Here is a 17263-nt window from a genome sequence, read left to right as displayed (position 1 = left end):
TTTAATAAAACAGAATCTAATAGGTAGGAAAAATTATTTATTGTTGGTTTCCTGTAGCTGTATTCCTTCTAGCTTCAACCGCAAATATAACACGTAATTGCTGTATTTGCATTACTGTAAGGGTAGGTTTAGGGTTGTGGTAGGTGTAGACGTTAATAAACCATAATTTTACAGATAGCATTTGTCGTTACTACCCACTGTTTTATTGGTAGCGCAAATTGACAGAATACCGGCTTATCCAGAATCAGATATAATTATAACAGCTGTTACACCCTTGATCAAACACCCTAGAGACCATGGAAATACCAAAAACGCTTTAATATGTTATGTTTTAATAAACAAGCAAGCAACTGATAGACAGAAAACAGCGCAACACTGTATAGTTTTCTCGTTTTCATGTTTTTATCTTCCATAATGACTACTCAAGGTGGAAAAAAAAAATTTTTGGTGGTTTTTTTTTTTGTTTGTTTGTTTTTTTTGACATATCTCTGTCTCACAACGAATCTCTGTGCTCAGTTTGTCATAATGAGAGGATTCGCGAGCATGTAGAACTCAGTACTGGACAAAAATCCAGACTTTTGAGCGTTGAAACTCCACCGTCGGCATTGAACTTACAGTTACAGGCAGTTACAGGCGCTTTGCAAAGACAGCTGTTTAAGTGGAAGGGAATATGAGACTGTTTACTTTTTTATTCCAAATACCGCTTTTCATTCATGTTTCTTTATTTGTAACTTAAACAGTGCTTATCATACAAATACGACTCATTATATGACATAAAAGGCCTTTGTGGCAAAAACAAAAGGTTAAATTTTTGGAAATGTGTCTTGGCAGAGCATCACTTTTAACAAAAGGATAGCCTACGTTTCAGTCCAGTCACTTTTTATATCCTACTTTTAAATTTTCGCTGCTGTTCTAAAAATATTTCGTGGAACTCGCAAAAAGCACTGGAACACGCACTTTGAACACGCACTAACTAACAAATACTATTTTAACATTTTCATTAACGTCGGTAGGCTGTGCAGGAGTTGTAACTGTCTGTTGTTGTTGTTTTTATTATTCTGCAGAAAGCTGGATTCTAGGAATGTGTGAAGCTTTTACTTCGAAGAGCCAGAAACATGATACATGCGAGAACAATAAACACTGTAGTGTCAGACCTGAGGTGAAGGTGCCCGCAAGTGGTGATCAGGTGGAGCTGCAGGCAAACCCACAACACCTGCCTTGTAGGATATTTTTTTATCCTGCATTTCCTGGATTTACGCATTTGCGTATTGATTTCATTATTAAGCGTGTTGGGCTGAATCTCAGCCTTTAAAAAAAAAGCTGGCTGCTGAATTTTACCCTCAATGGATACCACACTGATTTTCGTATTTTTAAAAGTAAAATTATAGCATATAACCAGAGCTGGGTAGTAACGGATTACATGTAATCTGGATTACGTAATCAGATTCCAAAACTCAAGTACTTGTAATTAGAGTAAACTACTTTTTAAAATACTCGTAATCAGACTACAGTTACTTTTTTATGGATTACATGATTACATTTAATTTACACAATGGTAATAAGTTGTTCACAATTCACTGAATCTCCTAAATTTCCTCTTTTTTTTTTAATGTTTATATTTTTTCCTATTAAACATATATACGTTCGTGATTCTTCAAGTTTTTCCGGCGGAGAGGGGGAGGGATGTCAGAATCGCGCTCAAAAGAAATCAGTAAGATAATGGAAAATGGAGGGGAACACAGCCTTTAATATGTTCTTTAATATATTTTTTGTAATGTTGATTTTTCTTTATTGTTACTACCTTATGCACGTCAAGTGTTTTGAGATGAAATATTTAACTTAGATATGATCTTTAATATATATATATATAAGCAATGTTATTGTTGTGAGTTTCATGTTCTTTAATATTCATTTTTGTTTGTCTTTTCCTCATTGTTACTATGCACTTAAAATGTTTTGAGATGGATAGAAATTCCATTGCTGTGTGAATTTAGTCTTTTTCAAAATTCATGTTTGCAATGTAGCTATTTTTTTAAAATGTTTTTCATTGATACATTCATATACACTTCTAGTGTTTTATTAGATTAAAATTTGACCTGGCAGTATTATTGCTGTGAATTTCATGTTTTTCAATATTGGTTTTTTTAATGTAGCTGTTTTCTAAATTTACTTAATTATAAGTAAATTCCTTTAAAATCATTAGATGTGATTTTGTTTTATTCAGTGTTACTAGCAAACACTAACAGCAAGGTACATTAGTGTTAGTATTTTTTAAGTATTAACTGTCCATACATTGCATTTGAAAAATAAGCTATTGTGGCCCTTGTTGGTGAATTAAATATATTTTGTGGAATATATATATATATATTTTTTGTATATATCAAAATAGTACAAGATTAGACTAATTCAATATATATGATATCAAATAAGGGTTAGCACAAATGTAATCTAAATGTAATCCAAAAAAGTAATCAGATTACGTTACCAAAAATGTGTAATCTAAGAGATTATATTACTGACTACAAATTTTGTCATGTAATCTGTAATCAGTAACTGATTACAATTCATAAGTAATCTGCCCAGCTCTGCATATAACTAATATCGATTTGTTGTTTTGTTATAGAATACTACTAATTGTATGCCTGATACTAAGAAAAATGTTTAAAACTATTAAAAATAAACAATGGTAAAATATTACAAATTATTCGATTATCTCTAGTTTGTTTCTACACTAAAAAGAAGAGGGAAGAGTTACATGATGTCGAGGGCAGTCAACAAGGCTGATATTTCCCAAACTCTAGCAGGGGAGGGCGTCTTTCAACTAAAATACTGCGGAGTTAACTAAATATAGCCTAAGTAAAATTACTGCTTCAACGCATCTCTCAGTAACTACATAGCTACTTTTCATTCAAAGCTGGGAAAAAAAAAACATTAAGCAAAATAGAAATGTTACATTTAATTTCACATATTAAATGTTGTTTAATGCTAATTTTGCGTGTTTTAAAACAAATAATATTTGCCTTTTAGATATGTATCCAATTGTTTATGCATGAGTACGTTTCTATTGCAAATGGTAATAATTTCTATTTCTGTAAAGGAGTAAGAATACTGTGATAATCTCTAATTATCTGTCCATTTGCTGCTGGTAAACATTAGACTTTTAGGGTAAAGTAAGGATAATAACTTTAGAATTTTTCACAAAGTAATCTTGAGTTCTAGCCAACTTGCAAACACTAAAAAGGGAACTAAAAAAAAAAACATTAAATTAATCAAAATGATGTGTTCAGATTTAACAGTTTAATGTATAAGTTAATGTATTATTTTTCTATATTGACATTTCACAAAGTAAAATATTTAGGAAACCACTTTACACTTCAATCATGCTCACATAAGTTTACGTTTCCTTTTATTTAATCAGCCAGTGATTTTACTTTAAATACTGATATGGTAACCTTTCCTTTAACAGAATGTTGACCAAAAATATAATTTTATAATTTTCATAATCACAATTTTCCCACCACCACTTTAATTCCAAACCTTTTAGTTGGTTACAAAAGTGGAAATTCTGAAGAGTGTTCACACTTTTTCCTGCCGGCCTCACTAGCACCTCTTCCGGAAGCAACCTAGTTTTCCCAGGAGGTCTGCCATCCAGGTACTGACCACCCTGTTTAGCTTCAGTGGGTGACCAGGCGAGAGCTGCAGGATGATATGGTAGATATTCTGACAGAATGTTCATTTTTGGGTCAGCTCTCCCCTTTCAGATAGAAACTTTCAGCTACAGTAATCTATTTTTATAATAACCTTCGTAATAGTAACATTTTTGAAATACTTTAACTTCAAATTCTGTACTTTTACATCCATGACAGTGTTTTAAACTGCTTACACATACAGTACAGGTCAAAAGTTTGGAAACATTACTATTTTTAATGTTTTTGAAAGAAGTTTCTTCTGCTCATCAAGCCTGCATTTATTTGATCAAAAATACAGAAAAAAATGTAATATTGTGATATATTATTACAATTTAAACTAATTGTTTTTAAATTTATTATACTTTTATCATTTATTTCTGTGATGCAAAGCTGAATTTTTAGGATCATTATCACATGATCCTTTAGAAATCATTCTAATATGATGATTCATTATCAAAGTAAACAGTTCTGCTGCTTAATTATTTTTCAGAACATGTGATACTTTTTTAGGATACTTTGATGAATAAAAAGTGAAAAAAAAAGAAGCTATGTTTTTAAAATATAAATATTTTGTAATAACAATATACACTACTGGTCAGTAATTTGGGGTCAGTAATTTTTTTTCTTTCTCTTTTTTAAATAAAATCAATACTTTTATTCAGCAAGGATGTGTTAAAATTGATTAAAAAAAGTGATAGTAAAGAAAATAAATATATATTAGAATATATATCATTAGAATTTTTTTTATTTTGAATAAATGCAGTTCTTTTTAACCTTTTATTCATCAAATATATTAGACAGCAGAACTGTTTCCAACACTCATAATAAATCAGAATATTAGAATGATTTCTAAATGATCATGTGATAGACTGGATGTTACATGTGACACTGAAGGCTGGAGTAATGATGCTGAAATTTTTTTTAAAAGTACATTGAAATAGAAAACTATTATTTTAAGTTGTAATAATATTTCACAATATTACTGTTTTTTCTGTATTTTTGATCAAATAAATGCAGGCTTGATGAGCAGAAGAGACTTCTTTCAAAAACATTAAAAATAGTAATGTTTCCAAACTTTTGACCTGTACTGTATCTTCAAAACTTTGCCTCTTTTAAAAAAAAAAAAAAAAAAAAAAAAAAAACTTTACACACAAATCCAAGAATTGCACACGCACAAAATGCCTCACATCTCTTGCAAAATAAAGCACTGCATTCAAAATATAACACCTCAAAAACAAACTTTTTCAAACATCTTTGTCATAATATTAATTCCGGTTAGATTGTTGTGTGCTACATAAAGAATTGTGTGTTATGTTTAGCAAAACAAGTGTTTTATGAAATTCAAAACATAGTCAGAGGCCGAGAATTTTAGTGTATGGTTTTGCAGATTTGGTGTGTGGTTCTGGTGTTTGAGTGTCATGTTTCAGAAACTGTAACAAGTAAAGATTTTGTGTGTAGGCAGTTAAAAAAAAACTGTAATAAACCATATAATTCAGTCACTTTGCAAGAGCAAGCGAGAAAAACAGTGTGTATTGCTTTAAGAGAGAGGTGGGCGTGGCTTCGGGCGCAGTGACCTCAGCGAGGTAGCGTGTCCGTGCAGTTGCGTTACTAAAACACCTGTAGGCACTCGGTAGGGAGCTATCGGCTACGTGAGTTTGCGGAACCACTTTTGAGTCATTTTAATAACCGGATTTGATTTCAAACTGTTCTTTGAACTGAACCGGAGAGAGCAGCGGCAGGGCTGGTGTGCCGAACATGGGGCTTCTTGCGAGTCGGGATGTGTTTTCGTGGCTGCTGGTGATCTCTGTTTTCCAGGTGTCGAGTGTGCGTTTGGCGCAGGCCAGCTACCTGTGCACTGCATTCCTGAATATATCCTACACAACCCTTGAAACAAACCAAACCACCTCGTTGCGAGAGGAGATGGGGCTGTATGGGCAAGACTCACCCCAAACCTCTGTAGTTGGGAACGTGTATTTAGCCGATCCGATCTATGGCTGTGAAGATGACACCGTTTATCGGCGACCGAACAACTCCACGGGCTGGATCGCCTTGATCCAGCGCGGTAACGCATGCACTTTCACCGATAAAATTAACGTCGCGGCCATGAACGGAGCTGCAGCTGCTATCATTTTCAACGACTATGGGGCACAAAATCGGGTCATTCAGATGTCCCACCCAGGTAGGTGAACCAACGGGCTCAGGGCGACAGATGGGGTGCAATACATTTTAGTATGCGTGTATATAAAAGAGTTGCATTGTCACTCATTATGATCAATTCTGGCATCTATTAGTTGCCTGTTGTACTCTAACCCGGGCGTTGTGTTGTGTAAGTTGTGTAAAGTTGACGGCTGATAGGACCTCCTGTGACAGAATCGCATTTTAGAGCTGGTGCGATCTGGTTTTGAACGCACAAACCTTACTGAGCCTGAGGAGGTGAAATTCGCTGAGCAATGACTCAATTTCCTGAACACCTTTCAGATGATCTGTTATAAACGTGTTTTATCACGTTGTGCCATGTCATAAAACGAAAGGGTGTGTATACGTAGACAAGTAGCATTTTTATATTTATATATATATATATATATATATATATATATATATATATATATATAATATATATATATATATATATATATATTATTAGTTTTGGTTAATATTTAGAATTTATTTTATATTTTCAGTTTTCTTTGCTATTTTGGTAGCCTAATTTTGTCATGTGGGTTTGTCATTTTTATTTGTTTTAAAATAGTCATTTTTTTATTTTATTTAGTCGTTTTAGTACATGGGTTACACTTTATTTTAAGGTGTCTTTGTTATTATACATTACTACTGAGTACTATTAATTAACTACATGTACTTACTATATGGTTAGGGTGACTTGCATGTAATTACGCAGAATTTATTTGTATTATAATAATAAGTACGTTACATGTAACAAGAACACCTTAAAATAAAGTGTTACCACAAAGTTAAACTAAATGAAAATGAGAATTGTTGCCTTGTCAAATAGCTAAAATAAAATCAGTTTTATTTTGATTTCAGTTCATGTTTTATTTAAAGTAACGAAATGTGTTATTATGGTTTTAGCACTGGATGGTAGATTTCTAAATTATTATTCTCATGCAAACAAGTCATTTTTTGGAGTCTAAAATATAAGAATTCAGGGCTCACATCTCATTAAACAAACTCTGTCCTTGACCTCTGTGTCTCATGCATGACACAAGTGTGCTTAATTTCCTCTCCCTTAATTTTAAAATGTATTTTATTTGGGTAAGTGTTAGTAAACATGTTTGATGTTGCATGTCTGTTGAAGTCTTTCCTTCTCAACCAGCAGGTTGCCAAGCACTACAGTGTGCTTTGCCTTGCGCAGGCGTGCTGCTTGTGTTTTCAGTATTCTCTCATCTCTGTGTGTTTCCAGGCACGAGCATTGTTGCAGTCATGATTAGCAACTTGCGTGGGATGGAGCTGGTCCAGCTGCTAGAGAAGGGCGTGCCCGTTTCCATAGCAATAGAGGTTGGGAAGCAGCACGGTCCCTGGATCACTATGAGTCACTATTCTGTGTTTTTCGTCTCCGTCTCCTTCTTCATCGTTACTGCGGCGACTGTTGGATACTTCATCTTTTACTCCGCGCGGAGACTGACCAGACTCAGACATCAGAACTGCAAACAGGTACTGCAATTTGATTGGCTTTAAACAACAATCCTATTAATATACTGTGCAAAATACAAAATCGTATGGTGGCAGTTATTAGATTTTTTTGACTAGAAATGTTAATTGAAGAAACAATGTTTTGCATAACCTATGGCTACCTTTGTAAATGATTGTTTAGGGAAGTGTAGTGGGTTTTCAGACTTGCACTGCTATTCAAAGGTTTGTAGTGTGTAAGATTTTTTTTTAAAAGGATTCAATACATTTATTCAGCAAGGATGCATTCATTTTATCAAAATAACAGCAAAGCATTTATAATGTTACAAAGATTTTTTATTTCACTGTTCTTTTGAACTTTCTGTTCATTAAGAATCTAAAAAAAAAAAAAAATCAGAAATATTAAGCAGCAAAACTGTCTTCAACATTTATAAGAAATGTTTTTTGAGCACCATATCAGCATATTGATGCTGAAAAATCAGCATTGCCATCCATCACAGGAATAAATTACATTTTAAAATATATTAAAATGGAAAGCAGTTATTACAAATTGTAAAAATATTTCACAGTATTACTGTTTTTTTATTATATTTTTGATTAAATAAATACAGCCTTGGTGAACAACATGAGACTTATTTTAAAAACATTTAAAAATCTTACTGATCCCAAATAAACAGCTGTTACTGTTTCTTATTAGGTTTTGTTCTAGTATATAAGATTTTGGATTTGAAAGTGTGGTAACCAAAGAGTGACAACCACATTTGAAAGTATAGTGAATCACTTGAAATACATTATGAAGTAAACATAGCTTCAACTATTTTATTGTAGTTACAGCATTTTCCTTTATAGGGGGATGTGAAATGGTCTCACAATTGGCATGGTTGATGAGAAAAATCAGGAAGGTCTATAGAATGTAAATTAATATTCATTCAAAAATATGAATTTAAAAACCCAAATACTGACAGTATGAACAAGTGGAGATTTTACAAGACCTTGTTTACCACAGAAGCATAGTTTGACACTCCATGCTTGCTTGTTCATTATTCCAGTATATCTAGCTTCTAGTTTCTGGTTTCACGTTACTGGGTTCTGAGATCATTCTTTTTTCAGCCCTAATGTCACCACTGTATGTGTATGAGTTTGGTTCTAAGGTGTTGTTAGGTCTAAATTTAGTATCAAGGAAATGTTTGATCTTGGATAAAGTTTAACTAAAATCACAATCTGTTTCTCTTTACGTTGTCAGAGATTATCCCACACACACACACTGAGAAAGACTGGATTTTTTTTTTTTCAGTTGAAACTGATGAAAGTATACTGGGAATTTTTATGAAAATCTTGTTTCTCAAAAGGAAGTACCATGGAATATTTAATCATAAGAAAGCCAAAAAAAATTATTGTGCTCAAAAAGTACTAGTTTCAGTGGTTTGTTATTGTGCTCAAAAAGTACTCGTTTCCGTGGTTTATTTTGCTCAAGGGAAAAAGGGAAGAAAAGAATAAAAGGAAGCCCTGGTAAATGCATGGTTTTGCTTTGTACCATCAGGAAAATCAGACCTTCATTTCTGAGTATGCTGTTCAGCTTCTCGTCTGAGCTCTTGTCATTGCAATACTGCTGTAACGCTCTATTGGCCGGACTTCCAGCTAACACACTAATGTTGCCTATACACAACATGCCTTTCAGAGTTGTTGGATTGACAATTTTTTTTCCACACTATACAACTGTCTGTCATCACCAATGTCATTTCCAGTTAAAACAAATTTCACACTACAGAACTTGGATTGCAGACAGGTCTAGAAATTGTAATTAGAAATTGCTAAATATCTCTCAGGCATCAGTGACCCATCAGCGCTTTTTTTATTTTTATTTTTTTTGCCTTTATTATGATAGGACAGTGAGTAGACAGGAAGCGAAGGGGAGAGACAGTGGCATGAGATCAGGAAAGGTCTGAAAGCTGGCACTCAAACTCGGGACGTCCCGAAGCACTACAGCACTATGTATGTCAGCACACTGCCCAAGAGGGTGTCAGTGCAACACAAAAGATCTTTGATCATTGAGACATACAAACGTAGCCATCATCATTTGTGTGAATGAGCACCGTGTTGTGTGTGTTTTTTTTTTTTTTTTTATATTGACTTTTGTCTGCAATCATTAACTGCCGCAGAGCATGTACAGAATGTGGGCAGCACAAGCCTCTGCAGGTGATCTACAACAAAACGGTCAACGAGAGAGGGTCAATGTCACATTCCTCTTTGTGTCGCTCCAGTGGCTACCTGTAGCCACCTGCAGAAATTTCAAGGCTTTGATGTTGGCCATCAAGACTGCCATTTGAAGTGAACACTATAAGTGTATGCTCTCTCCCACCATTTACAGCAAGAAACTGTGACAGTTGTGCGTCCTTCACAATGAGGGTACAAAGTCATTTTCTAGAACCTTCACCCTCTCTGTTCTTCTCTGGACTGCCTACCTCTTCCCTGATCTGCTGAGACTTTTACAACTTTTACAAAACAGCTGAAGACATGCCTCTTCTGCAAATGCCTAACTAATTTACAGTCGTGAAGGTAATTCCTGTAATAACTCGTTATATAAAACAAGTGAAATCCTTTTCTTTTCTTTTCTGCATTATACTTTAGCTTGTGTACTAACCATTGTATACTTTAAACTGCCAATATTAATAATTATGATAAACTGCTTACAATGGCACTTATTTCTACATCTGCTAAATAAATAGATTTTAGTAAGTGAAAATAAGTTGTATATGTATAGTTGCAGGTGTAAATGTATTTAGTAAAAATTTAATTCTTTAGTTAGAGGTTTGTGTGAGGAATAAAAATGACTACATTCTTTAAAACTTACTTAAAATTGAAAATGTCAACACAAGAATTTTGTGATTCATATTCATGGAATTTTTTTTGTTTAAACATTTGATGTTTAGTATGGGCATTAGTATGATGTTTGTTTCCTCACTAAGACCTTTGTGTGGTCTTGCGTGAATGCATGTATACTGTTTGGGATAGCTAGTCTATAAACCTTAGTCAGAATTGTGCCAAATTTAATTTTTTGAAAGGAGTGAAAACAAGGCTATGACGGATAGAAGTACAGCGTGTTCAATAGATTGTACTGTTGTTGAACAACATACCACTTGTTCAGCTGATGAAATATCTTTCAGTAGACAAAACCTTCATAAAACAGTTCTGAAGGTTCAGAGTTGTGAAAATGACCTGATCTATGACATTTATACAGTGTGTGCCATTGGGAAGGCCGTAAATTTATCTCACAGCATTTTCTTCCATGTTAAATTCAACATGGCATCTAACCTGGCTAAGGTCTATAGTGTGTGTGTGTGTGTGTGTGTGTGTGTGTGTGTGTGTGTGTATATATATATATATTTTGTTATTGTTCTGTTTTTGTTCTGTTTTGTTAAATATATTAATTTCAAATATTGAATAAAAAATAAGTCACACTAAAATACTCTATAGAGCCATTCACACAGAACTTGTTTTTGCTTTAAAAAAAAAAATGCAGGCAAGTGAATGATGGGAAAAAATACTTCATAAAGTGGTTCATTATGAAATCTAACCAGCAATCAGGTTCCTTTTTTGAATCTGGATTAAGCTCTTTTGTATGTGTGAATGTGGTTTAGCTAGAGCTTCTTTTTGTTTTTGGTTATCTAATGCATTGACATTCATACATTTTTAAGTGTGTCTCAAGTGTCTGCATTCTAAATGCAGCCACTATACTGTATGTGCGAATCAACTGAGTGAACGGGATAAGTTTATTTTTTATAAAAGGTAAATGTAGATGTCCCTTTAAATTTGCTTAATAATCCTGGGTCTTAAATTTTCACAGCACAACAAACACATACAAAAAAACAAACACATAAAAATATACAATATTCACAAAATTTCAACAAAACAAAAACACCACTTGAAAACCCAGCGAGACCAGACCAAAAACACCAAGACACGCACACATCCTGAGCTCTGTTTGTCTGTTCTCTTTTTTCAGAAAAAGCTGAAAGCTGAAGCAAAGAAGGCTATTGGCCAGCTGCAGGTCCGCACACTGAGACAAGGGGATCAGGTACATCACAAAAAATAGCTTCTATTTATATATATATTTTTTTTTATTATTGGATTTGTGTTATGTTTTAATTGTCGTATAGACAAAAGATTTTTAATGGCTTGTCATCAGCAGGATAACTGCAGATATACAACGAACTTGAAGGACCGTCAGTTTGAACAATGTTTTGATGATTTGTGCATGTGTGTGTGTTTTACAGGAGACTGGCCCTGATGCTGATGCCTGTGCAGTGTGTATTGAGTTGTATAAACCAGGAGATGTACTATCAGTTCTTACATGCAAGTATGTCTGTCTTTCATTCCGTTCCATTCTGTTCTCCCTCAATCACTGTTTTCACTATAAATCTGAATTTTTCCAGTCTTTCTGGTCTTAATGTTGCCGTACGGTGTTTTTGTGTTTGCAGTCATTTCTTCCATAAATCTTGCATAGAGCCATGGCTGCTGGAGCACAGAACCTGCCCAATGTGCAAGTGTGACATTCTTAAAGCCCTTGGAGTTGAGGTGAGTTTTCACACTAAGGGTGAAGTCCAGCTTTGCACTAGCAGCAAATTAATCTGTAGTATAAAAAGTCTTAATGGATACTGCCTGATAAGATGTCATTTTTCAGGTTTCAGACACAGTCTTAGTGTTAACGCAATAAAACAATAAGAAGATAAAAGCTGAACAGTTGAAATGCAAACAAACAGTAACTATTTCCTCTTCCCTCTGTTTCAGTTTAAAGTGTTAGCATGGCAATATAAATTCTTGAGAAATTGCAAAATGAAGAACATAATTACTAAGCATTAGGCATTATTGGTTAAAAAGGATCAGGAGACAAAGTCAAATTCTCTCTGTTCATCATGTGGTAGGCAAAGAGGAACAGATGTTCATAAGCTTTCTCTTTTTTTTTTTTTTAATCTTGGTACCATGTGAGATAAGTCATGTGTGTAGAGCATTTGAGTTCTGAGTCATGCAGAGTGTGACAGGGAGCAGTAGTTCATTGATGTTTGTGCTGACTAATGTTGGGTGCTGCTGGGAGAGATATGGTGTTCTTTGGTCTTTGGTCACCTACATAAATGAAATAATTTACTGTGGCTGTGTGTGAAGGTAGATAGAGCACCATAAGCAGTGACACACCTCAGCTCAAAGTTTGTCACATGTTCAACTAAGGCAGTAAAAAGATTTTGTTGAATTGCTTTGCTTGTTAAGATTATGTAAACCTATGAGGCAAAAATGTACAAGTATATTCATATATCTTAAAACTTCCAGTTACATGAGCTCAAGCTCTTATCAATAAAATCCATGCAAAAGTTAATATCAGATCATTTTAGAATACAGTATAGAATGTACTGAATATTCTTCAGTTTTATGCAAAACAGAAATAAGACAAATAGAATCTCAGATCTCTGTCATATGGCCAAAAATAATTTTTTTTTTTTTTTTTTTTTTTTTTTTGGAATAGTTGTTTGACACATGAAAACTGAAAAAATGTATCTTACAAGATAACACGATGTAACCTTGCTCTCACTTGAAATGTGTCCCCACATTAAGTCCTTGAATTTGAGGGTATTGGACTTGGAAAGTCCTTGAAAGGTCCTTGAATTTGAAGTTAACTAAGGTGTAAGAACCCTGCCAAAATGTTTGTCTTTCTTTCTTCAAAGAAAAGAAATGAAGGTTTTTAAAGCAACAGCTTTCAAATGCAAATGGCACACTTAGAATCAAGTCCAGACCGTTTGCCTGCTTAATTGATATAGAAATAACGAAGGAATAGCCTACATCTGTCCATTAAAAATGGCTTTTGAGTCAAATGTCCAATTACTTATGGTTCCTTGAAAAAAGGGGAGGTACATATTAAAGAGCTGTAATTCCTTAACCTTTCCTCCGATTACCCTCAAATTAAAGTTCAGAGTGTGCACTTTAAGCCCATATTCATTATATAACTAACTTGAATATGTTTTGGTCAACAGCTAAAATAATAAAAATTGTGCCTGTGTCCAAATATATATGGACCTTACTAAAATTAAAAAAAAGAATAAATAATATCATTGTGTAGTACTGACTTATTACAAAAACATTGCTACTTTTAATGTCTAGGCTAAGGTGGTATTTGCCTCTCTGCTGCAGTGAGTCAGAACTGGGATGCTTAGTCCTGCTCACCTTGGTGAAAATATCTAACAGATTGGCCAGCACACCTATGGTGTTGCATTCTGTTGCCCATACTGTCCTTTATAAGTCCCTTTGATCCTGCTCCCATTCCAGACAGGAGTACAGCCTAATTCAACAGGGTTACCTGTGGGCCCATCCTTAACTTCCACAAGCAAAGATGTGAAAAAAGTACAGTGTGCTGTCTCTTAAATGCATGTATTGCTAGCTGCAATACATGCATTTAAGAGACGGCACACTCTACTTCTTTCACATCTTTGGACTGAACATTGGCTGACAGTTTACTGGTAAGATTGGGCTGATACCCAAGGGATGGATTGTTCTGTACACCGGAGCACCTCCCACTGTGCTTCTTGCACCTTGGGAGCTCATCTTTGTTCTTTCTGTTCCAAAGATTCTCCTCACAAGCAGCTTACCTGCTGTAAAGAGTGTTCATGAAAAAGTGGTGTTAGTAAATAACTGCTCTTGACCGTCCTGTCATGAACCTTGATTACAGTAACTGGAGATTGGGTGGATCCTCTCTCACTTGTTGTTATTAAGATTGCTCTCACAAAAACTGGATGACTGCTTAGTCACCGTGCCTTGCATATACGGAAAGTATTAGAATTAGCTCAGTGTGTTCTTCCTCCTTTGGCAGTGTGTATTATTCATTCCCCCTTCAGGTCAAAGTGTATAATTGGAGGAAATGTCTAGTTTTCAGTTTGGAACATTCAATCACTGCACACACAAATTTGGCCCAATGTTTGCTGACATGTTCTTTTCTGAATTTCTCTCTCTTGTAGATGGATGTTGAGGAGCAGCCACAGATTTCAGTGCCTGATTTCAGATCTTTTTCTACCTTTGAGGACCTGCAGAGTGAGACCGTGTCTCACACACACAGTGAGACAGCATCCTCTGGATATGCATCCATGCACAGAAACGAACACCTCGGTTCTGCTGAAGCCTCACAAAATGGTAAAAACCATTAAAAAAGCATACACACATTTCTCCCAATATTTTGGAACTCACTCGCAACTTGCTGTGATTAAACTAACCTTTCACATACAAATTTACAGAAAGGCAGAGTATCTGTGCTGAATGTCACACGTTACTGTTACCAGAGTCATAGAAACATTCATTCATTTACATAAACATGTTAGTTGTGGGTATGAATAAAAGGACACACTGTTCGAAAACTATATATCAGTTCCACCAGGAAATGTTTTTTTTTTTTTTTTTTTTGTGGCCCAAAAATGAATTTCCTGCAGCTTTTCTTAAAAATTATGGTGATATTTGCAAGATTATTGTGTTGTTTTGCAGTGATAACCACCAATAATCATGATGTACTCAAGTAATTAGTGTTAGGCAGTGTAAGTACGTGTAAGTAAGTTACTGAAATTGTGGTCCTGGTCCCTCATGCACAAGGCAAACGTGACACCCGCATAGAAATATACAGGTATACTTTGCTGAAAATGCAGAAATACTGCGTGTTAAACAGCTTGTTCACTTTCACGGATCAGTACAGTAGCATATTTAGTAACACTGTCTATTTTAAATTTAACAGTTCATGTTATTACAGTTTTTTTTTTTTTTTTAATAAAAGTATGATCAATGAGTGCATTCACTCGAAATATTAAAAACTCCATATCCAGTAAAATAATGTACTTATTTAAATTTAATCTACTGGTGAAATATACATAATATTATTTACTAAAATACATTTTATTATAAATTCACTTTACTGTGAAATTCACTACAATACAGAGGCAAGGCATTAATTTGTTTTGACTTGGATTTTGATCAGCAACATTGCTTTTCCCCCTCTCAGGATGAATTTTTTTTGCGTAAATAAGAAAAAAATGTAAGGTACCACAAATAATGCAGAGTTGACTTGATTTCGTGTTAAAATCTGTGATCCCAAAATCATGAGATCCCGGAGGGACTGTTATATTGTTTTTATGCTGTGTAATTTATTATTTTGAAATAAATCTATGTTTAATCACTTATATGCCTAATAAGTGTCTATACTAGTTTAATGCTTCCCTGGAGTTTTTGCTTGGATGAAGTTGTTCACAGTGTACCTTCAGTATGAGGTTTGAATATTGAAAATATACTTCTGAAACCAAAGTCTGTTGATCTGAATGGAGTGATTTTGGTCTTTGTTTTGTCTGATTGGTTTGCAGGTGTGCAAGAGGAGGAGTTGGATGTGTCGCCTCACTATGACAATCTTGCCTTCGAGGGTGACGTTCACAGCCAGAGCCAGAGTGAAGTTAGGACCTGAGCAGCACAAACAAACACTGATAAAATGCACTCACACAGATTAATGAGGGGTTTTGATTTGAGGACTTATATATAAGCACTGCTGAGCCCTTTTCTGATTAGTTTCTGACTAAGTGCCTATAAATTCTCTCTCTCTCTGTGTTTGTCTCTGTGGGTGATCCCAATGATTTCTGGGTCAATCAGAGGTCATGTTTTAATTGTCTGTGGTAAATTCAGGGTATTATGATTTCTGATTCAGGGTTTGATTCCCACTGTGGTTGTATTCAGGTTTTGAGACTCCCAGCCTTCCATAAGCATGATGATGAGCAGTTGTGGAGACACACAGAGAGAGAGAGAGACAGAGTGCTCCACCTGCTGTAAATCAGTGGACTTAATGCATACTATACTTTTCCCGTTTTTGTGACTTATTAAATTATATTGTTCCAGTTTTGATGGAAATTTTAAATTTCAGAAATATTGTGCCTTACACACACTTATGTGTGCAGATGTATATTACTCATTGCATAGGCCTAGACATAATGGGGGTGGTTCTAAAGGAATGAGTTCTCATAATTTGAATATTTAAATAAGGGATGAAAATATTTCTTTACTCTTTCAAATGAATAGTACAGAGATTAACACTGCAAATAAAATATTTTATGAAATTGCCTGTGTGTGTGCTTATACTTATTCAGTTATTAAATTATTTTTATAGTTAATTTCCCTTAACTATTATCAAATGTGTATTCTTCCACAGACAATAAAATAAAACAAACCAAAAACGAATAAATAAATCTACACCGCAATCCAGTATAGTCTGCTACTTGAAACGAATTAATCACGTATTGATTCTTTTTAGTGAATCAAAAACACTTAACATAAATTGGAGTTGCTATTTTTAATCTGATTCACTAAACTGCAAATTATTACTTTTGACATTGCACCAAGATCTAGCCTACTGTTCTTTGAGACTTAGAATAGAATAGAATAGATTTTTATTGTTTTGAACAACGAAACACTGTTTAGCAGATCACAAGGTTTTGACATTATAAACAAATATAAATAGATACAAATAAAACTAAAATAGACAAGAAGAGCGGTATTCCAGAAGGTAATATATACAATGGTTATTGCAAGATATTGTAGTGCAAACTGAAATTAAACAAAACAGTGCAGAATACAGCATACATAGTATTGGTGTATACTATAGGAATGTATATCAGGATGTATGAATAATAAACAGTGTAACAGTATAAGATTTGTGTAAACATATGAGAGGTATTTACAGAGTAGTGCAAATATGCAGTATGGTGTGTGTGTGTGTGTGTACTATTGTACTTGTACAGTAGACCTGAGACATTAGTTTATTGTTCGATAATGCTTGGGAGTAGAAGGGAAGGAGGATTTATGCATTTGACTGCCTGAGGGAAGAAACTGTTCTTTAATCTGTTAGTGATGTCCTCGTTTTGATTGTT

The 17263-nt window shown here is 34.3% G+C and overlaps 1 protein-coding gene across 1 annotated transcript; it reads left to right on the top strand.

The window, feature by feature from the left end:
• The first annotated feature begins 5277 nt into the window (after window positions 1-5277).
• On the top strand, window positions 5278-16456 carry LOC109090444 (E3 ubiquitin-protein ligase RNF128-like). Its single transcript, XM_042723776.1, has 7 exons — window positions 5278-5868; window positions 7108-7358; window positions 11338-11409; window positions 11609-11691; window positions 11813-11909; window positions 14333-14504; window positions 15713-16456. The coding sequence occupies exons 1-7, from the start codon at window positions 5445-5447 to the stop codon at window positions 15808-15810; spliced, it is 1197 nt and encodes a 398-aa protein (XP_042579710.1). The 5' UTR covers window positions 5278-5444; the 3' UTR covers window positions 15811-16456.
• Window positions 16457-17263: the final 807 nt, after the last annotated feature.

This window comes from Cyprinus carpio, chromosome B5 (genome assembly GCF_018340385.1).
Source record: "Cyprinus carpio isolate SPL01 chromosome B5, ASM1834038v1, whole genome shotgun sequence".
NCBI lineage: Eukaryota > Metazoa > Chordata > Actinopteri > Cypriniformes > Cyprinidae > Cyprinus > Cyprinus carpio.
The sequence above is the reverse complement of the archived record's forward strand: the minus strand, read 5'-3'. Positions and strand labels throughout refer to the sequence as shown.